At 39.1% G+C, this 24,095-nt stretch overlaps 1 protein-coding gene across 2 annotated transcripts in view; it reads left to right on the top strand.

The window, feature by feature from the left end:
- Positions 1–24,095, top strand: part of PDZRN3 (PDZ domain containing ring finger 3) — a 144,452-nt gene that overhangs the window by 99,612 nt on the left and 20,745 nt on the right. Inside the window, exon 1 of one of the 2 annotated variants that reach the window (XM_054838362.1) lies at positions 10,022–10,298. The exons of the other annotated variant lie outside the window; for it this stretch is intronic. Coding sequence (XP_054694337.1) covers positions 10,230–10,298 — 69 coding nt within the window. The 5' untranslated portion in view covers positions 10,022–10,229. Of the gene's footprint in view, positions 1–10,021; positions 10,299–24,095 lie in introns of those variants that run through there. 2 annotated transcript variants of the gene reach the window in all.

The following is a 24,095-nucleotide window of genomic DNA, read 5'->3' on the forward strand; positions in this document are numbered from 1 at the left end:
TACTGGGCCCCAAAATAGTACGTGTAATATAGAGGAGAGAGGATCTTTTATGGTTGATTGTTTTTTTTTTTTAAAGCATTGTCCTGCCATGAAGAATTAAACAGAAAATGAATGGAGAAACCAAATGTCAGCTGCTCCCTTAGAATTCAAGGTTCAGGAAACTCTGCTTAGTGGGAGTGGGAAAAGACTGGCAGGCTGAAATGTAAGAGAGTAATTGTATTATAAGAAGATTATAGAAGATTATTTTTCTTGCGGGCCCCAGATTTCTGCAAAAACAATCCTGAATTGCATCCTACAAGGCAAAATGAATTCGCCCATTCCTCTGAACGACAGGGTTTTATTAACTGCGTATCCATTTGGTGTGCGCAAAATTAAAAATGGGCTCCTATTATAAAACGTTACATGCATCTTTCTTGCATTTGACAACATGGAGCTCAATGTGATTAACAATGTGGCAGTTCATAGCAAGAAGAAAAATAATTGTTTTTTCAATATACAGCCCCCATAATAATTCAGAAATCAATATGCATCCTCAGAGACTTTCCCCCGGCAGAGGTTTGTAGGAAGCAGGGTGGCCTGCCTTCATTTCCTTATGAATGTGACGCTGTTGCAGCCCTGGCTAGCCTGGCCTTTTTTTTTAATGTTTAACTATAACCACTGGGACTGGAATCATAGCTTCTAGTGGCCTACTATGAATATTAATATGACACTGGGCCATGGAGTTCCTTGCTGATTTTGACAGTTTAAAGGATCAGTTAGTTAATTAGAAGATGACATGGCACATCGCATCCCTTGGCTCCATCCTGCCTTCTGTCTCCTCTTTTCATTTCCTTTTTTGACATGTTAGATTACATCATTACTTGTAGTTTCACTTGTTAGCTACACCATGAAATGAGAATATTTTAAGCTGTAATTATTGTGATTTCTCTCCTCTGTTAAGAACATGAAACTCAAAGAAAGCATACAGAAACTTGAATTTCAAAGACTTAGGGATACATGCCTGGTAGTTTATAACCTTCTAACTACAGCCAATAAACAGAAAAAGATTTTGAGTAGCACAGAAAATCATGTTGATCATCATACTGGCAACCAATCTAGTATTTTAAGTAGGTGCCCCCATGGCCTGTGCTTTATTTGTGAGTTAATGCTTTCCTAGGTGTATTTCTCAGAAATCTAGATTCTCTTCCCCCCAGCCATGAACTAATTGTGCCTCTAGACATGTACATGCAATTCAGTACGTTCACTGTGTAGTACTATCCTAAAAAAAGTATGATTTTTCTATCATTGTCATAGTCAGAACAGACAAAAATAATGTAAACAGAAAGCACAGTACTATGCAGCAGCCCTCTCATTTGGGGGAACAACAAAGGATAACAAAGATGGACAGTGGATTATACAGTTCATTGGAACGTTAACGTATTTCTCAACTACACTTGATACCCCAAAGTAGAGAAGCCACAACCCAAAACATAAAAATAAAAAAATAACCTGCAAAGCTATTATCAAACCATAAATCATAAAAACTTTCAAGTTTTGCATCCCAGTGTCATTCTGCAGTTAGCCATCAGGACAAAAGTTCTGGACACGTAATGAGACTTTAGAACCATAACCACTTATTTTGTGTATTACTAGATAATCTCATTAATTAATATTTTTCTTCTAACTTACTTATTCTGGCTGTAAAACTCTTATCAAGGACATTGGTGTATTTCTGCAGAGAAATGCAGAGAAACACGTGGGCCTCTCACTCTCAGCAGGCTTGCCAGTCTGCGAACAGGAGAGTCTGTAGGAAAATCGGATTGCGGTCTGTGCACTGTGGAAGGCCTGCAGCTCTGGGCCTTCCTTGGGAATGACAAGATTAGTGGATAAATGTGTCTTCTGATGGGAATGATCATTTCTGGGTTATTATTGGTATTCATCACTGTGTCTGATTGCCTGCGTACTTTCACATTTCTCTTATCAAATGTTTGTATTGGTGTATTCCTTTCAATACTGCTTAATCAATAGTGGTTATCAGAATACATATTTTGAGGGAAGAAATTGCAGAGGAAGTATATCTACATAATAACTCTATGCAGTTAGCCAATACAATAACCTATGTAGGTAATTTTTTTTTTTTCCATTAAGGTAAACATGTAACCTACCATTGATTCCTAGGGCTTCAGAAAAATACAGTGCTAATAACAGGTGGAAATTGCTTCCATTGAAGATAAAGCTGGCTAATGTTACCTGTAGAAGGAACAGAGTTGGGAGTTGTGTGCTCTCCAACACAGACTTTACTCATTGAACTAGAATTCCTTGTTCAAGGTGAACCAAGTTAGCCATGAAAAGTGTCTTCTTGTATCAGAGAAAGCATTAGCACCTTAGAGTGTCTTTTATCAAATCAATGTTATTGCAATAGTATTGATTTCATAATGAAACAAGAAATGAACCAGCATCGCTGCAATTTCATAGGCTGGTGAGATTATATTGTAAAGAGGATAAATGGAAAGCAAATACGACACTATATTGTTGGTGCATTTTGTACACTAAACAGTAGAAAACACTGCACGAGAGCACTCTGTAGGACCTTAACCATCTTCTGTATTCTGACATAGTTTCAAGATTATGTTTTGGTTGGCACTGGGAAAGCAGAGGTGAAGTTCTCGGCACAGGCACGGCCTGTCTCTGGGATTGCAAACCAGCTGGAGTCCCCATGTGCCTCTGTTACTCCTTTCTCTTCCCCCATACATCTCATCTATCTATTGTGGCTGTACTTGTGCTGAAGCAGAGATGACCGCTGCTCCACGTGTGCAAGACCCGCAGAGTCCTGCGGTCACTGCCAGCCCCTCTGTGTGCCCACACTGGAATTAATCACATAGACCAGTGCTGGAGCTAATGCCAATCTCCTTCAGTGGAAACGCATCTTTCCCAACTTTAAAGACAGAAATGAACACTTACGTTTCCTTTGTTCCTAAAAGCCTTAAATCTTCTTTCATTCAAAGTCTGGTCATCTTCTGGGTCTTTTCTGCATAGGACCTCTAGCTGACAATTAGCAATCAGATTCCTCGTCGTCCACCTGAACCTAGAAATGAACACAAAGGCAAACATAAAAGCAACTTTTTTCATTTTGACTGCCATTAATACTTAATATTCCCACATATCCTTTTCATCAGATGGTTAATATAAAACCTAATGAACCATAGGTGGCATTCCTGTTTTCCTCTATTTCAAATTAAATGTGGAGCAGTAAAAACTGAGAAATGAAAGTTAATATCTTTTCAAATAGAAATGGCTTAAAATTCATAATATGAATACAGTAGCTAAAATACAAAAGGGAGTGAAGACTCTGATCCTTAGCATGTCCTGGCAGTTTCTGGCCATATATTATTGAGCATTATTCTGCTGACCCTAAGGGGAGTTCATCTGGAGACATTAAGGTCAAAGAGTAGAAGCATTTGGACACAGTCAAATGGATTTTACACCTTTGTATCTTTCTGACATCACTGTTTTGCTTCAGCAAACTGCCTAATGTCAGATACATCCTACTGGGTACCTTTCTAAATCACTTCAATTTTCTTTGTCCCTGGGCTACAGTTATACGATCAGGATCCAAAGCTATCACAGACTATGATATACTATTTTACTTGCTCGTTTGTATTAGAATGAACTTTATTAGCTTTTGGGCACATGTCTATCAGTTTTAAAGATTAAGTATTATGTCAATAGTTTTGATGCAGCATTCAAGTACACCGAATCATTTTGCTTGATCTAAGATTATTAAAAGTGTATTATCGCTTTTACAGAAAACATTTTTATTTTAAAATGAACCATCACTCATAGCAGTCTGTGCTTACCAGTGCTATCCCTCTGAAGTGATATTTCACAGCAAAATCAAAATGGGGATAGATGCTCTGTAAGTAATTTCAGATTTGAGAGCATGTGAACCTTATAAACACAAGTGTATAACTAACATTTGACTCCACACTCCTACGCTTTCATTATCCACTTTCTTCCTTTAAATAGTCTTAATTTTCTATTTTATATTCTTGTAACTGCTAACAATAACTACAGCACTATTACCATGTAAAAACTGACAATTTGTGCAAGCTTAATTTTGTCATTCTTCTTAAATAGAAACTATCTAGTTAAATAACCCGTAAAAAATTACAGAGATGAGCTTGGCTGGTCCAGTATCGAAACCAGGAAATCAAAGATGCTTTTTTGCAAGGAAGCTGAGGTTTCAGCTAACATGGAAGAAGCTTTTAGAGTACAAATCCAGCCTATAATCAGATTTTCTCATTTCCTTGCCAGTCTTCTGTACTTTTGGTTTTGTGGTTCGTGCATTGTGTCACAAATGGGAAAATGAATGAGGATAATGCGTCGGGGATTTCAGCTAAAGAACAACTATTTAAGGTGTGATCTGCCTCCAGGTCCCTCACTTGGGCATTGCTAGAAGTATCACAGCTGGCAGATGGTGATTTTGGAGCTGGTTTATAATTAGGTGAAAGAGCACTCCCTTTTTGATTAGTTCATTCTCTGTCCTCAGTAGCTAAAACCCTGTTTCACCCACTTCCATCATGGTGTCATCACTGTAAATCCAGCGTGTACATCCTCGGGTTCAGGGATCGCCTTTTGTCTTAATCTTTGACCAAGACCTCTTGGCACCGCTGTAATAGACACCCAAAGAGGCAGCCCACAGTAGGAGGGGTTTCGGAGTCCTTAGGTCAGCTGTTAGCATCCTAATTCTCCCCATCAGAAGGTCTTAGTGGCATATTAAACAGTTATTTACCCTATTCTGACCTCATCATTTCTGCTTCATGAAAGGCTGAATTAACACAATGGCGTTCTCACATCTACTGGCCTTGCAGTGCTTACAGTGATGTTGCTCTAATGGTCCTACAATGTTACTGTCGTTCTCAAGTGGCATGAATTAAAGAGATATCAGACTCCTTCAAGAGCTTAGAGGACAGAACCATTCCTTCAGTGGTTTAACAATAAATATAATTTCATTTAAGTTACTTCTGAGGATTGGAACACTTTCAGAGATGCTAAGTGGAGCAAATAAGGATCTCAACATTAACTGATGGGAATAAAGCCAACGTTTTACATTTGCTGTCACATCCTCTCTTGTGGTATGTTTTAGTTTAAATATTTTGGCTCTGGTCTTGAAGCTTCCAATGCATACGCAGATTGCTGTGCCCACATGCAAAAAAAAATACAGAATTGAGATCTTTTTGCTGTTGTATTTAGAGTATGTATTTAATTGTTGTGCCTGCACGATGCCATAGACAATCCTAGTTTGCTTTCACGTATTCAACAAAGGACTTTTTAGAAGGGTATTTTTAAAGTAGGTCCACACTGATTAAATGTACTATTAAGAACGCGACACTTCACAGCTATTGGTGGATTGTAGTATTGAAAATTTGCAAATAAACGCAGGGAAACAGAACCCAATCTGAACACATTCTCAACAACAAGGCACTCAAGCTTTACTAGAGGCTACACTTTGAGAAATTCCAGATACTTACTTTAAAGGAGAGTTGTGTAGCACAAACAGTTTTGTTTCGCACCACTCTATGTAATCATAATCTGTACAGTTTCCTGACTTCTGTTTATATAACACACCAATGCGAGAATTATTTATAAAGTCACAGCTGTTCTCTTTCCTAGCCTTTGTTTCTCGCAAGTCTTAAATATTTGTAAAAACAAGAAAAGTAATTAAAGTAATGATACATTAAGCAAACATTAAGCAAACATTTCCCCGATCACACTGCTGAAATAGGAATCATTTGTTTAAACAGAACTTGCTAAGTATATGTACAAAAATATAATGTTAAATAGTTGCTACATACTAGGAAAGCCAACTTGCATTTAAAGAAACAAAATAAACAATGCCAAACCGTTACTAATATTGCAGTCAGCCACTCAAACATTAGGAACTCCCAGAACCGAGTGCAACGGGTTGGTGTTTGCCCAGATCTGTGAAGTAGCTATGTGCCATCTGCTCCTCGCACAAAGGACATGAGTTTATTCTCGCTGGTGGGAACTGCTGTCTAAGAGCCAACACTTGGCAGCGTAAGTCCTTACCCTTGAAAAGCTGGCAGAGCGCGCTTTTTAGCCTTTGAGTTCCCTAATAATGTTCCCCTCCAGGGTGCAGGTCCCTCACGAGTGCTTTATTTCCCTCTTTATTCTGATTCACCAGCCCATGCAGACAGACAGGACACCTCGCATGCATTGGTCTCTTGTGGATTCCCCTTACCTGCCAACACCTGACATGCTTAATTGTAAAATAAATCAAACATCTAAGTAGCAAAATTTATACTAGGCTTGTAGTTACAAGCTGAGAGGTTGTAGGTTGCAACTAAGACAAATACAGAAAGCAAAGCCAGCCTGTGGTCTGTGGCAGGATTCCCTCCTGGCCATCACCCACCGTCTGCCCAGGAGATCCAGCCTCCCGGAGATGAGAGCAGTACCCTGCCCTTCGGGGTGGCCTGTGCAGTCTGGCTGCTTTCCACCTTCTGTTCCCTGGGAATTAGCTTTTGGACACAAAAGCAAATGTCTGATAGTCGGAGCCAGGTATCTCGGTAAAAGGGATTTTACAGACTTGGTCACATGTAATCAGTCAGGGAGCAAGTAATCTAGATAAATGCTAATGAAAGCTCTTGCTGGCACCTTGTGTATTCAAAGGCTATTTACTATTGTTCCTAGTCAGCTGGCTCACTAACTTCCCATTCAGTCTGTATTGCTCAGATTCAGCTGGGACCACTAGAATATTCACGTTACACGTGATATAAGCCATCCACTACGCGTACATTTTGTTAAGCTCATTATCTGTGGCACACTAGCGAGACCACACATGACACATTGTTAACGCAGATGACAGATCCCATAACGAGCTGCCTTATCTGGACAAACCAAAGGAAGCCAGTTTACCTCCACCACGTACGGCACACGTTGACAAGGGTTCCTGTAACACACTGGGCTTCCCTGTGTACGTATGTAATAAAGCAAGTGTAATCGCACAATTAACATCTGCCCCACGCCAGACAGCTCACACGGCTCTTTCTGGCTGTCTGGGTCCAGCCCTGAGGAGCACTGAGAAGACCTCTTTGTTCTTCATGTCAGTCCTCGAACCTCACAAAGAGCAATTAGGAAATGGAACTGCAGCGCTGGGGCCTCATCAGACCTTCTGGCATCACCCACCGGCCTCGTTCATGGTGGAAGAAGTCTCCTAAGAATTAAACTGAAAACTCGTAGCAACTTTTAACTTAGAACATGCAAACTGCAAGAGCTTAAAAGCGAAGGAAATTTAGCAGATTTCACAGGCACAACACAAATCATCCCTCTGCCAAACTTCAAATGTCTGTTTCAAATTACATTGATACTAAAACCTTCTCAAAGAAAACATATCCAGAATTTCTTCACATAGGCAAACAATGTATTTTTTTTCTGTAATCTTACTCTTGGAAATGACTAAAACACTGCAGCTGAAGCATAAAAAAAAATCAAAAATTAAAAAAAAAAAATTAAAAGCAAAAATCAGCTTTGGACAATGCCCAGAACACAAGTTTACAGCCCAAATGTTTAAAGTTTGGCAAAGTACCATAAAAACTAGTCTATATTAACCTGAGGCAGCACTACCATTTCTGCCTATGAGATGAATAAAGAAATACGAATTAGATTTCAATAATGGAAAACATCTCCGTTGAGATAAGCGCTGGCCTGACTGTCAGGCTAGCTTATTTACCAGAGCAACAGTGCAACAAAGCCAACTGCACCGTTAAGCCACACTGTTTGCTGCTGAGCAACGTGCTTAGGCTTTGTTAGCTGAAGAATCTGAAGCATCACATTTATGGGATCGCTCCTCTCTTACATCAAAACAAGTCTTATGCTGGACTTGCTCTCCTGGCCTGATTTACAGATTATCTTTTTGAATCAGACAAAATGTTATCTCATGTAGTCTATCATGTTACTATAGGAAAATGATAAATAGGTGCATTTCCGTTGAAACTGGAAATGAAATATCCCGCATGTTTCTGTTTTGTTTCTCATCAGATCCAGCTGCATGCTATTTCTAAAAACATTCCTGACTGAACCCAGCCACCTGAACTGAACTACAACATTTAAATAGTACCTAGTATTTAAGAAGAAACACTATTGCACAGGATAAAAAAAATCATAGGCAACATTTTTGAAAGTTATACATTAAGTTGCTTAATCAAATTACATAACCAAAAATTATTTAATCAAAGCCATAAACTTCTTTACAATTTCTCTAGGGTCTTTTTTTTTCCACTTCATTTGCTTATCATCATCATCTTTTCTGCTTTTAGGGAACACTGGTTCCCTCATGCAAGAACTTTCCAGTTGTTTGAGATCCACAGCCACTGGCTGTCAACCAACTTTGGAACAGCCCATGGTACATGGGTGGCATATCTAACCAGGGATAGCCTGAATCGTTCCTCAGCTTAGAGGGCCAGCAGTAAGATCCGGTTTACTCTATCTTGCTCTAACCTTGCATGTTTTACCACTGTTGCAGCAGTAATCTCGTCAGGGAAACATCACAGTCACAGTCCCTGTCTGCTTTCAGACGTTTGGCAGGGATTTGAAGAGGTCTTGTTTCTTTCTTGTCCTCTAAGGAGGGAGATTTTGCTACCAAAACACAGTCTCAGAGTTAAGGGACCCCTTCTTGTCACATTTACTCTCTAGTCTCTATTTACTGAAGTTTAGTACTAAAACATATGGACAGCATGAACTTAATTTCAGTAGCCAATCATTTCAATGCAAAATGTGAGTCAATACAGTTGTAGCAATAGCTGGGTATCCTGCAAGACACCTACGTACAGAGGTTGGACAGATGATCCTTGCACAACATTTCCATTGCCACCTACAGAAACTTGCTAAGCCCATAGTCAGAAACCAGTGAGAGAACCACAGCACGAGGCGCAGGCGCTCTGCCATGCAATACCTACATCAGAATTAGACTCTTGGTCTCATTCTGAGCTACTCTGCCGTCTTCTCTTCTTTATAGCTGAATTAATTGAAATAAGGATTATAAAAACGCACACTTTCTGAATGCCTAAACTGCTGAAAACAGTGTGGTCAATCCAAACTCGTAACACAAGGTAGTGTTTCCTACAGACTGGAAAATATCCATAAAGCTTATGATTTATGAGTACTTTTCTCATCCACTGGGCAGTTGACTGATGTTTTATCCTTTACATCTATGGCAGAGATTTAATGTGGATGTAGGCACTCAGATATTGAATAGTCATAAATGCCATACTTATTTTATTGTATATCTTTTTATAATCTGATAAAGTTTTCTTTTTAATGTAATAATATGTGAACCAGTCACACTCCTCAAATACAACAAGAGTCAGTAGCACAGATGGCCATTTTTCAGTTGGTATAAATATTAATCTAAAGCTAATCTGTAAATGTTTATCTAAGACACTTCCCCCCCCCCCCCCAAATCTACATACATTCACATATATCTCTTTTGCTTTGTAGTCAAGTCCTAAGGCTGCACACAGGCTTTCAGGGGTAAAGATGGCCTTTCTGTGGTGTGTTTGTTAAATACCTAGCTCAGTCATCTCCTGCTATAAAACTGGGGCTCTCAGATGCCACCACAGTATCAGAGGAAAATAAATGCTGCTAAGCATATTCAACTTTGACATGGCCACTGCTGAGTTTTGTACTATTACATTCATTTCATTGTGACTTACATTTAAACTGTACTTCCAGCCTGCTTAAATATGTTAAGAATTATCCTGAGGGACCACAGTAAAATGTAGTCATGTTTATTTGTAATTGCTACAAAATGGTTTACAAAATTGTTAGTGTCTTTTATTATGCCTGCTACTGAAGCACTTGCCTGTTAATTAGAGAAATTTCAGCTGTCATAGCTTGCAATTATAGCTTCTGTATCACTGTCTGTTATGAATAGTCAATGAGAGCTGATTAATATGCATGAGTAGCAGTATATAGCGTGTGCATTGGAGCAGAGTGCCGCAGCCGGAGCGGAGCAGCAGAGGGAGTGCTGTGTACTGCTAGGGAAGGAGGGAGAGCACGAAAGAAAAGAGCACAGTTGCTCTGCAGCACCCTGTGCAATACCACCGTGCACTGTTTCGGTCCAGCCGACTCACCTAGGGGCTTTGAAGGATACCTGCATGCATGCTTGCTAACAGAGATTGCTGTGGCTGCTCTGGTGAATAAGGAAGATTATTTCTGCCACTTATTTAAACATGGGATGCAGTTTGTGCACTCTGCAGAAGCAAGAAGAACAGTACAAGTTACTGTATGAAGTTTGTCAGGTAAAGAATTAGATTTCATTTCTAAAAGCAAATGTTCTCTTTTAGGCTTGTGACCACCGTTAATGACAGGGAAAATGGAATACCAAAACCTGCCTATACAAGTGGAAATGAAAGGGGCTTTGCCTTATTTGATATGGGTATGATAAGGACTATGATTTTATGATGTACCTTCCCATTCACACTTGCAGAACATCAAATATTTAAATGCATGCTATATTGTGCATCAAACTTTTTAGAAAACTTTATGTCACAAAATAGGACTCCAGTATGTATCAGGCAAAATTTCTTGACAAGGGTCATAGCCTGGTCACACGCTCTTTGAACAAGTTAGGAAAGCCATGCAAGGACAGTTTTGTATCTGTTTACAAGTACGTACAGACACTTCTTTCTGTGCAATGCATTCGTTCAGTGCTCGGTCCGCTCTTTAAGTGCCTGTTCCTGCCAATGTAAGTTTATGTCTAGTTGTTGTAGTTTTTGCACCTCTGCGTGTAGAAATACCAGCTAACAAATGGTTAGAATTGACAGCAGATCAACATTACTACTCTACAGATGTTTATATGTCAAATTATTCATATTAAGCATGTGATAAGCTTTCTAAAAATGTGATAACGCACTAACATTTATTACAAAAATGTTGTTTCCTGTGTTTCTGTTCTTCCTTCTGTCTGTATTACCTCCCTCCTTGAAATTTCTTACTCTGTCACATCTAAAGTATGATTCGAGCCAAAACAGCATGATGGAACCATGCAAAGCGATGGCCAGGTGTTTAGGGACATACTCCTACTGATCTCTTCTGAAATAATCATAGGCAGAAAGCTTATGGTTAACCTCTGCAAACGTGAAGTGGGTTGTGTGTACAAACCCTCCAGACAAACAGAAACCACCCAGATCCTTCAAGCCGTACTTTACCACCTTGCCATCCCTAAGGCGGTTTAGAATTAGTGACAATTACCCCCAGCCACAGGAGTGAGGTTTCCCAGCGCTGTCGTGTTCGGCGCTCACCGGCAGAGGGAATTGCTCAGCGGTGCACGGGAGTGGAAGAAATCCTGTGGTCCTCACTGCGTTACCACCTGCGTCTGACCCCCGATACTGATGTCACAGACAACAAAGTGAATAAAAAATGTGGTTTGTATATTACGCTAGTAGGGAAGTGATTAAATTTTAAACACTTAGTTTTGATCTAATTCTCACTCACTGACTCACTGACACTTCGTGGAAGAAAAAAAACTTGTGAGAGCAAATAGGAAGAGATGTTTACTGTCATTTCTATTTATACTAACTCACTTCCACTTGCTAAGCTGCTATGCATGTGATGGTGGGAAGAATTTCAGAGAAAGGTAATCAGATTTCTCGGACATTATTCTGTACTGAGAACTAGTTTCAGATACTGCCTGCAACAGCAGACCTGGTGCCAGGTATTGTTTGTGTGAATCCTCTGTTCAGATCAGGCAGTGACTGTGGTAACAGTTACTTATCCCCAAGGTCGCCGAGTTTTCATGCAGTCTGCGTTTGAGGGCTATCAGTTAATCGCATTCAGAAGTGCAACAACCAGAACAAATTGAGACAGCAACAAATTCTGAATATTTTGATTGTTGAGGAAGCTTGCGCAATTTTTGTTGTGAAATGAAGGTGGCAGAGAACCTTTGCAAGTTACTGACATCTCCTAACAGATGCAGGACAACATTCTTTAAATACGTGTCCTTAAAATCAGTCACAGGAACAGTCTCACTGATATCCGAGATGACTAAACTATCCAGAGCTGGCTGCAGGTGCAGATCCCTGGCAGTAGCTCGGATTTAGAAATCAACCTGCGAAGTACTGCAACCTTGTTTCAGCAATGCGTGGAGCACAGCACCCAGCACCCCTGATTAGCTTTAAGCATGGAAACCCTTTGGGAAACATGGTTGGAATACCCGCGGCTTCCGCAGCAGTGAGAGGTGCATGTAATCCTATAAAACTGGGATTTCTAACATAGTAAAGCCTGAATTATTTAGGACTATAATATCTGATTATTCCAGAATATAAATTATCATGCAAAATTATTTTAACAGGGTACTACTTTGATTTCTCTGTTTCACGAGATAGGTGGGAGATAATTCTATAGCTTAGTGAGTACATCCAGGTAATTAAATGTCACTACAACTACAAAAATGCATCCAATTAAGAGCAATCAGTTAAAATTTAATGGTGAAGGAGGTGGAGAATCATTTTCATTTAAAATAACAGGATATTTAAAGGGAAAAGTTTCAAAATATGCTAACTAACAAATACATCTTTTAGTGGTTTTATTATGTGTCATCCATGTAACCCTAATATCATGGGATAAGATGACATTGCCATTTCTGGGAAAACTAAAAGAAGCTTTTTTAAAGTCTGAATTAGGCAAAATTTGCTTAATTAGGATATATTAAGCATTGTTACAAATAAATCCCTTTAGCCTTATTTTTTAAAAGTTCATGACTCTGAGATGTAGGAATTCAGGAAACACTTGCAAGAATTAATAATAGTACATAACTGCACTTTCTCTATTAGGCCAAGAGCTTTAGTGTGGCTGGGAAATTAATGCTTCAATAAATTACAATTCCAGAAGGTCCAGTACGCCTGGCTCCGTAAGTCCTCATAACAGAGAGCACAAAGAGGATCAAATATACCAGGGCTCAGGCTTTATCCCTTCCTCATCCACAGATAATTCAAAGAGATCCTCTTCATTAAGGGCTTTGGCACATTGCCTACAATTTCTTTTTGGGCCGCTGTGAGCTTAATGATGCAGAACAATGGTCTTCCCTCTTGTTGAACACATACCTTATTGTACCTTTAATCACATAATAAAAACCAAATTAAGACACCTCATCATTAAAGTCTGTTGTAGCTGTGCATATCAATGCTTTGTATTACAAATACAAAGGGGACTGTGGCAGCCTGAAATCTTGATGCAGAACAGCGTCACCGACGATAAGAGTGCTTGTGGCAGCAACGCGATGCATACAATATCTTAGATGTATCCTGAGGTTTACTTCCCAGTTGCATGTGGCATATGAAATGAAGTCATTATATGATATTAGATTTTGGGTTTCTAGTTAAAAGGAGACTTTCTAAAGAAGATTTTTAAGGTTGTGAAAATGGAGGGAGAAGAAAGAAAACCAGTAAATTGCAAGAGTGTTTTACACCAGTTTTTCAGTTTGCTTTTCTCAATGTCATCAGCTCCTATACAAACAATAACAGAAATAAGGGCTTTTCCCTCTGTAGGAAAATTCCTGGGGGACCAAAAAGTAATCTCCATTGAAGGAAGCTTACAGAAGAATGAGTCATCTGAGATAGAGCTTTTCAGCTTGTAAAACAGAAACAAAAGATTAGGACCTCAATTTAAGAAACTTTCTGAGTACTTATTTCACTCTCAGCGCATGTTCACACACAGTTTGGGAGGTAAGCACACAGTGAAATCATTTACTAAATAGACACCTAATATTTCCAAGGATAAGAACATAGAGTTTTAAGTCAGCGATGACTCTAAACTGGATGGGCAATGCTCAAAGCTGTTCCCTGGGATTCAAGATGATGGAGTTGATCCAATTCTCATGATGGAAAGATATCATAAAAACAACCCATCAAAATTGGCACTTCCAGTCGAGAAACCATGCAGTGACTATGGAGACTAACCCCTTCCTCCAGGCTGTCCCACCAGAAGAAGGGTAGAAACACTGGCAGGAAACAAGCTCACGTTGCCACTGCCCTTGCTTCAGATGATCCGAGGTCAGAAGATTTCTGCCTCCATGATTGTTGAGCTGGCACCTCTCACGAATACTAAAGTTCATATATAAATAAACAGTTGATGTAATGACCTTTTAGTGTTTCAGTAACTTGAAAGCCCCGTTCACATGCTCTTGGCCTGGCATGTCTCTGAGACAAGTAAAAATGACAGCGTTGGTAAAAACAATAGTGAGCAAGCTGAATTTGTCCTTTAAACTAGACGAAGATACAATGTGGCCAAGGTTATATAAGCACCAAGGTCAGCATACAAATTGCTATGCTAATGAGAAGACGGCAGTGATGAGGAACTAACCGACACTAGATTTCATTGGCAACTTCCAGCAGCATCACTTGCGAGGACACTATTCCTGCAGCAGAACTCACACGCAAACCAGTTGCACTGAGCTGATCACCGATACAGCTCCCTTCGCCATCAGAATTCCATTCACACTCTTAGACTTGCAAAAATTAGACTGAAGTAATCAATCATTAAGAAAGCCTGATTCAAGGAAACAGTCTAAGTAGACTTAACCCTACTGAGCAATGATGTGATCCTAAATCAGGGCCAAAGTGGAGCTTGCCAAAATAAACATTAAGGTCAAAAAAAAAATTCTAATCAAACCTGTTAAGACTTGGGAAACAAAGATAATTGCCTCTGTACATATGCTTTTCACACCCTCAAATTTAATTGGGCAGCCCTGAGAATTAGTTGGTCTACATTTCAGTAGTTTTCCATGTTAAGACTGAACTGGTTGTGCCAATTATACTAAACTGGTCTACTTGAACTACGCTGTATGGCTTCAAATACTCTGTACGTACAGTCTGTGCTGCAGCTGAAATTAAGAATAGCATTGAAGTTATATTCTGTCACCTCACTACCATTAAATTTGGCCTCAATAACAGTGGTGACCCTATCACGCTTACTTCAAAGTAGGCATGTGTTTGCTTAAACAAGATGTTAATTCCAAGGGCTTTGTTCTAGACAGGGTTTTCTACTGTTGAATTAGTTCAGCTGTAGAAAAACTCTGCTTGACAGACTGGAGACTCATAATCTTCAGAAAACTGCCCTTTAATGATTGTGGCGCCTGTCTGTGGCTCAGAAGTCCCCTTTCTTAATTAGACATTTACCAGAAACTGGCAATTGAAATTTTCCTCTTCACTTGACGATGAATAATGCAGTACCTCAGTTAGGATTTCTCTGGAAGATACTCTTTATTGCATGCTAGAGGAATATTTTGGTCATTAAAGGAACATAAACAAGATGTGATATGGAATAAACAAAATGCCTAATGGTCACCTGTGATATAAATGGGTAATTTGACCCACTGTGCACTTGAAATACCTTACTGCTGCATAATCTTCCTAAAATCTATGGTGCTTTTCTTCTTTACGTTGAGCAGATAAAATGCTTAACCATAGCATAGCTCTATTTGGAAATTTTAAGTGATAAATGATTGAAAAGATGAGTTTTGTAATGCTTTACACTTACACATCTGTTTAATGCTATAAAGCAGGTGGCAAGAAGTCACAAGGGAGAAGGCACTAGGGACAGTCGCTCTGTGCTTTACTGTCACATGTCAGACACGGGCTGGGAAAAAGGAAACATATGGAGTCATGAAAAAGTGCAGATTTAATAAATGTGTTTTGGTGTGTTCATTAATAATGAAACAAAAGGTCAGGCTTCACTTTCACTATGACAGGACAACTCTACGTTTATACGTACATTGGGATTGTTCCTTTCAGAGACTCAGTGGGTAAATGTCAGTAGATCCAGCTAGCCCTCCTGAACCCAGTAGCCAGCCAGGGATTTGGCAGGAGGGGGCAGAATAAATAAATATACAATAGACATAAGCTTTAAACAAGATTACAATATTCACTACTTTAAACAGTGACTATTGAAGGAAGCCTTCCTATTAATACAGTATATCTTCAGGCAAAAAGCTAGAGGCCACCATCTCAAAGAAAAATGGTAAGCGTCATGGCAGTATTTTCTTACTTCTGCCAATCCAGTGATAATTCTGGACGTGGACATGTTGTAGGTGACTGGACACACCATCCACTGCCACAGGAATGAGGCACTTCGTTTCATCTCTAATTGCTGAAATTTCTTCTGGCTTTACAGTGAGACACCACCATTTCTCAAACACTACCATCAGACTCCTTAGGAACAATTGAGAAATAAAATGCTTCACAGAACGGGTATTGTACCATCAGACTAAAACCGTATTTGGTTTATGCATTTTCATGGATCATATGTATTTACACTGAGTGAATTAGCTCCCACAGCATCATTATAGATAAAGTGAACATTCACATTTTGAAAAATCACAGCTGATAAGAAAGCCTTTCTAAATTTGGCAGAGTTGCTTGCAGAGTGCAACAGAAGCTCTTGTACCTGACCTGACAGTATCTGTGTAACTGCCATCAATTTTAGCCAAAAAAGGAAAATGAAGGTGGTTTTACCAATAGCACACTACGAGAATTCTAGCCCATGGTCAAGCAGGATGGGTTGGAAGGTAGAATGAGGTGGTGGTGGGACTTCTACCTACACAACAGCTTCTGAGGTTTGCATTCTTCAGCTGAGAACACTGCTCAACTGCTGGAAGCAGATGGCCCAAGATTACAAAGCCTACTCTGCAGGTACCAGGTAGCTACTGAAGTAGCAGGCAAACCCACTTGGATCTGTCACTGCTGCTGGCTTCCCAGATAGCAGCACTGGGTGGTTTTTTCCATCTTTTCTTGGCACCAACTTCAATAACCCTCTTCAGAGCTATCCATAATTGCTCTTTCCCTGTCTTACGTCACTGAGACATTTGTGGAAGAAGGGAGGGGAGAGGGAGGATGGACTAAAAAACTACAAATGATGAGCAGCAGTGCAGAAATGAGAATGTTATGAAATGGAGTAGTCTTAAACATGGTGTCTTGGAGATCAGTGTTCAAGTTTCAGTCGTGGTGTGCTCTCATGTGACCTTGGGTAGATCGATAACTTGGTTTGTGTTTCATCCTCTCATCTGTACAATACTCTTTTTGTCTTTTTGCCTGGAGCAGGCTCTCCAGAGGAGGCACTGTCTTTTGTTCTGTGTTTGCCAGTCTGATATGCTACTAAAATAATATTATTTTAAGGCCTGATCTATACACCAACTTGTACTACTCTGATTTTAATTGTGGTGTGGTGTAAATATTGCTAGACTGTCAGCTATTTGAGCTGTAGGTGCTGGAAGGTCATAGCAGGGGAAAAGTCCCTCTAAGTATGTCTTACTCCTACAGCATTCTCCCAGCACCCTCTGCATGCCACTGTTGGAGAAAGGTGGCTGGTCGACAGGGACTTTTGGCCTGATTCAATACAAGGATTGGTTTCTTATGTCACTCCAATTTAGCTTAAATCCATGTAACATTTACACCCTCAACTAAACAGATTCATCTTTTTATGCTATTTACTATCATTGTGTATTATATCTCATCACATGATATAAATGAAACATCATCAGTATGGCAGCACCTCTGTTTACTGCAATTACGTTGTGCTAGAATGATAAAAGGAGAGACAACTCAGGACATCAAGTGACTTAGAGACTTGCATAATCACCCCTTGTTACAGGATTTGTATTTTAAACATAAATATAGAAATGCACAGCTTTTATAAGAAGTAAATTGTCATTCAAAAAAAAGCTGTGATTTTCTGTACTAGATAAGTGCACAGATACAGGTTTTGCCTCTTGGGAAGAGCACATTTGAGAAGGGCAAGAGCATTTCAATGTAACGTCACAGCAGAAGCAGCCTAACGTGCCACACTGGAGCATAGTGCTATACGTGGGCAAATCTAGAGGATGAGAGAAAGTGGGTAATTGCACTTGCTGAATTCTGGTCATTAGTAATTCATGATTATTTATGGCTGTCATTTGTACCTCACTCGTAAGTATAATTGATGGGGTCCCTCTGGGTCATGCTACTGAAATGGCCAAGGGAGTCATTAAAAAGGGAGGGCCTGTAAACTTCTGTCTCTGTTTTATATGGACCAGGGTTATTAAGTCATAAACAGATACACAAAAGATCACTTTTTTAATGCTGAAAAAATATGAAAAAGTATTTTTGCCCTGATATAAAGTCATTTAACATGATGAATGCATATTTAAGAAAAAGGAGCTCCAAGTAATCTTTGCTTATAGAGAAAGTACAAGAATCTCAGAAGCCCCAACATGAGTCTAAATCTGTTTTCATTGAAGCAGCTGATAAAATTCTCCTGTGGTTTTGAGTCCTGATACATAGGAGCAAAGCCTGAGAATCCAACCAAAAGCAGGCAAATTTTAGTATGCTATGTACAGTACCGGTGCTGCAATGTTAATATGTAAATGTGCTAATTACTAGCAGAATAAAAATTCCTTTATTTCAAGGGTCTTTCTCCCAAGATTTTTCATTTGGAAGTTAACGGTTTAGAGAACAAATGTATTCTGTACTCTTAAATAAAGAATTTTTCTTTCGTCTGAACTATTTTGTCATGGATGGTTCACAAGGCAGAAGGGAAATGCACACACATGGAAACAGTCTATTACTAAACAATATAATTCTGGGTTTTTTTGAAAAAGAGAGAGACTGTCCATATGAGGGAAATAAAAGAGGGATTAGATGGAGCTGCAAGAAGAATTAACCTATATTTTGAACCTTCTTTCTCCAGTTCCTGAGGAAAAGGGGGTTTAGAAAATAGGCTTTTTGCTGCTCTAGTTTCTATAAAAATCTTTAAAGTTCTGCTACTTTTTCTTAATATGCAGACTTCTTAAGAACTTGCTAAAGAAGTGAATCAGACCATAAAGAGTGTTTTAAATGGAGCACAGACATCTGTAGTCTAACAGAACTAGCATTTTTATAGTGCACTTCCCAAGGATTTGCATGAATTTCTACAAAGAAAAGCTGCTTACTCATTCTTAAGCAAAGAAGTTTTTTCTCTGTGACATTTGTGAAGCGTAGAAGAACCAACAAGCCGCACAATGCATACAAATGTTTACCATTCATGACATTAAACCCATATAAATCGGTCCAACTTGATGGATGGAAAAATAATTTTCTTTTACTGAAACCCTTCTAGTTTCTGTTGTATACCACCAACATCCAGCAAACAGTTACACACTATTTAAGCGAAAATAAAGTGTACAGTATACTCTTATGCACAGGGATTTTCTGGCTTTCTCAACCTTTCAGTTAACTACTACTGCCAGTGTCCAGAGTTACTTCATCTATACTCACAAATGCTGTTTTTACAGTCTTGAATGCAGAACTCCTCACATACATTCATCGAGTGTCCTGCCCCATGCTCTTCCGCAAACCGTTTTCTAGCACGGCCCTGTCCTGTTGCCCTTGCGTCGCCTCTCTGGGTCTGCAGGGCTGCCACGGCTGCTGTGTGTGCCCCCCTTTCTTGTGTAAATAACCCAGGTGTGTAAATTCTGCTAGCGCAGGAAAAGAGCAAGAACAAATGCTGGGTTTTGCATAAGCATTGTATCAGAAGGAAAAGAAAATAAGAATTGGTGATAACCAGGAGGGAATTTTGTCTACAAGTGGCACATTTTGATATATCTGAAAGTCCCCAATTTATGTCTGCTATCAATGAAGTGGCAATTAAGTAGTCTTCTCTACCCATTCAGAAAAATGAAACATGTAAATAGCTTACCTTGCTAAATAACTAAACAGCAGCTATTGATAAAATGATATTTATGTAATAGCACAACTGTGTACTATCTTATCAAAATGTCTTCCTCATACCTCAAACAAAAATAAGAACATGTTTTCTAGTAACAATGCCATCATCTCAGTCATGGCTGCAAACTCCCACTGACTTGCGCAGGAGGTCCAGCCTTGTCCTCACAGCGTGAAGGCTGGAGGGCTCCCAGCCTCCAGACCACGCACTGATTTTGACCTCAGGAATATTTGGCCTGAAATTATCATCTAACTAATGGCAGTTGGCTCAGGAATTGCCAAAGGATACCAAACCTCGCAGTAGAATAACTGTCCAAGTAAAAGCACGTATGTAAGGTATAAAACAACATGAGGAAATCTGTCCTCACAAAAGGTATTTCACTGTAACATAGAATTAATAGAGGAAGAAGGAGATTTCAGCAGGAGGGATTCCAAACGCCACGCACAGCTCTGACAGAGAGAGGAGCCATTGCCTATCCAATACATTACACGGTTGCAGCACTGTAAAATTATATGGAAAGCCATGTCCTAGCTAGGTAGTGCAAATTCTTCACAAGCCTAAAAACACATGAGGTTTTTTCCTGTTTTTCTTCCTTTTCTTTAGTTTATCCGTCCATCACTGATTTGTTCTTTCTCCCTCTCCAGTGGCCATGTGTACCAAGCATCCCATACTCCATAGTATATATGCATCCAACATTAGATGATGCAGGTTCGTAATATGTTGCAGTTGACAAGCTACTTAATAAGTAGTTACCAAAGTCAGAGAGATTTGAAAACAGACTCAAGAATGTGCTTGGGTCTTCCCAAGACTACACCCATCACATCCTACTGCCCATTTTTACTCTTCTATCTCCAAGGTGGCACTCAAACTTTTCCAGCCTTTTTCATGGCTCTTAGAAGTTTGATCTTAAAGAATAGTCACATTTTATTTGTTGTTTTCACATCTCTTAACTGTCATGGGCTGTTCTTCAGCAGTTTCACCTGATGTTTAACATTAAACAGTGAAGTTCATCTACTGCTTCCATTTTGGCCAAATACAGCATATTGTCTTTTTTTTTTTTTTCTTTTTATTAATTCCTGTTTATTTTTCTCAGCATTTACTTCTTGGGAATAGGAATTAATGAAAGCCCCATGACTGAAATGAGAGTTTAAGACATCATTTCCGTTTATTTGTTTGGCAGAACCCTCCATTTGAATTTGTGTCACGGCCTCCCCTGTTACACCTTGTTGCATCATCTCTCTTTTTCTCAATTACAAATATACATCACGTTTTACCTTAATTGACCATGACAGCATTTTCCTTTCCATTGTCAGAGTTTGGCCATGCCAATTGAACGCTGATGGCATGCTCGTCTTCATAACATCTTGCTTTGCTATCATCTGATTCATCTCTGTTTCAGTCAGAGCCTGAACTAAGGCATTACAAAGGCAAAACTTTAGCAAGCATCAAGTCACACTCAAGTGACTGTTGCATTCTCATTCCAGGTATTAAAACTTTTGGGAGACATTGACCTCCCAGACCGGATTATGCCATGTTTATCTATAGATTTCTTGCTGCCTTTACAATGTAGATTGTAGGTAGCGTGCTCTCTGCAGCCTACTTTTGTGCAAAAAAATATAACATACAGTATATACTGTAAATGACTATGCTATAAATACTATTCTATTTCATAATCATGACATAATTTCTATTAAAAAAACCTCAAGCATCCCTTCCTTATCTACTGTATGGCCTTAATTCAGAGTATTTATCTCTGTCTCGCACAGTTGCTAAGCTTACTATCTGGCTCCACCACAAATTTCATCAAGGTCCATTCAGTTCAGTTTCACTACATCCACTTCAGTTTAACTACAGCTTTCTCCATATTCAATATATTTCCAATGCAAAGAAGGTCCAAAAGCTAAGCATTTCAACATTTCAGACAAGTTAATTTATCCATCTTTTGTGCCATGAAAGATCCCATTGTCTCTGTCACAAGGCATGTAAGGTTCCTAAGAAATTATGCATATTTGTAGTTTTTGGCAGTCTTCTGAAGCATTCATATGCATGGATTATTTTTTTCTTCTGTGTTATTTCAGATGTTACTATTATAAGGAAGAATTTTGCTGAGTGCAATTCAGCAGTATTAGGACTAAAGTCCATGATTATAGAGCCAGGGTTTTTAAAAAAAAACCAAAGTGAAACTGTATAGATCTATTTATTGGCTTTTAAGTACTGGGAATAATTGTGTGTCATTTGTGACAAATTTTCTAGATAGAAACTAAACATCTTAACCAATATCATCTATTTGCTGAAGTTTCAGAAAGACTTAAGATTAGCCACAAGTGCTAATTCTATACGGATACCAGAAATCAGGCCATTTAGATCATCCCTGTATATTTTTCTTTTGCGTGATTTTTGTGCTACTACAGATAACATACCAATACTTGCTGTTTTTTCCAGACAAAAAAAAAAAAGCAAATTGGCTCTGTTATACATAAGCAGACTTGAGAATTACTAGTTTTCATTATTGAAATATTGTAGCATACCCATTCTTGTGTCCCTACAACAGCAAATGATATTATTGATGGGATGGGAAATAGTAAAAAAAAAAAAAAAAAAAAAAAGAAGAAATACAAACTACTCACTGCTTGGTATTTACCACACAATGTGGTAGTTACCTCAGGTTTTTTTAGGGGCCACGTTCAGACAGCGTAATTTCCCTGCTGTAAATCACTTTAAAGCATATTTTTGCATCATTGCATATTCTTCCATCATCCCACATTCAGAACCTAAATGGTTAACAGTGATGGCTCTGTGCAGCTCATTAACTCTTATGTTGTTAGGGCAGTTCTTAATACATCGAATAGGTCAACAGTCCACCACATTGGCCAAGACTGCTGCTCCAAACAGAAACCTGCAGACCTAAAAGGATTCCACCCAGTTTGAGTTCAGGAATTGGTCTCTTGTAAGAAATCCACAGACTGACCCAGAAACCATTCACTGTGTGAATGGCTACTGTCCGGAGAATTGTTTACCTGACATCAGGTGGATGCTGCCATATTTCATAGAATTATTAACTTTTAAAGACAAAATCCTCAACCATATTTTAGCAGTGCATTAAGAAATCCATAATAATAGTGGTACAGTGAGTTATGCTTTCGTTTTGCTATAATCATTGCCATCTTATCAAACCCATGATATAAAATTGTATATACATCAAATATAAATGCCTTTTTAGAGTTATTTATTTACCATGCTCTGCAGAATCCTAGTATTCTGAAATGTCTGAGTGGAGATTGTTGAATACAAATACCCAACAAAATGCTCAATTCTGACTCGGAGCCAGCAATACAAGATTAGAGGTTCTGATGCCATTACTTACAGTCCTTTCAACGTCCCTGGCCCCAGGTTTTCTCCAACCCCCCTGCTGGGGCTATCCTTGTAGCCAACCAAGTACAACAAGATGAGGACACGCTCCTCACCAGTCTGGTTCACTGTCCCGTATCTACAGTTGAGCCACTAATGAATGGTCATTTGTGAAAACCCAGATGGATCGGTTCTGCTGCCGGAGAGGGAGCATGGCAGCGGCAGTAGGCAGGCCTAAGTGCCAAATCTCAACCAAAAGCCGAATGCCAGAAAATCACAAACCTTTTCCTCAGAAGGTCCCCTTTGCAGGAGGAGAGGTTTTAGATGAAAATTTAGCTGTCTGTTCTCCCAAATTCTAAGATCTGGTCTGACGTCCTTCTGCCTTGTTACGCAGCAATTCCCTTTTTCCCTGCATTAGCAGCTTGTAGAAAATGTAGTCAGAATACTACTTGGAAATAATTCCTTGTAGTAACAATTTATGGTACAGTGCAACTACCGCCTGTTTCCTGCACGACAGCAACCTGACTTTGAAGTTATGATTATTTATATAGCAATTACATAGGAGAGCACAAAGAGGATGCCAGTCCACGCATTTGCGGAAATAAAGTGTCCTAAAGAATCTAAACTAAAATGCAGGCCTGTACTAAACTGTCTGTAATCCAAGTTCATTACAATACTGAGGAATAAACTGGAAAGCTATCTTTTGCCTGATTTTACCAGTTTTTTTAGCATAAAGATGTGGAAAGCAGCTCACGTGAAAAGTTTCCTGCTCAAGAGTTATTCTGAGCACATTTCTGAAAAACACCATACTTGCTGCAATTTAGATTCTTTTCTTTTGATTGTGTGTTGGCCTTAGTTGTGCAAAAAAAAAAAAAAATCAGGATGCACACAGTAAAATGTGCAACATTTAATTTGCAGCAAATAATAAAACTCGAACCATAATCAGCATTTCCTTTTTCCAGAGAAAACATTACACTGAACTTAATTTTACAGCTGTACAAATTGTTTTAAAGTAA

This window comes from Grus americana, chromosome 11 (assembly GCF_028858705.1).
Source record: "Grus americana isolate bGruAme1 chromosome 11, bGruAme1.mat, whole genome shotgun sequence".
NCBI lineage: Eukaryota > Metazoa > Chordata > Aves > Gruiformes > Gruidae > Grus > Grus americana.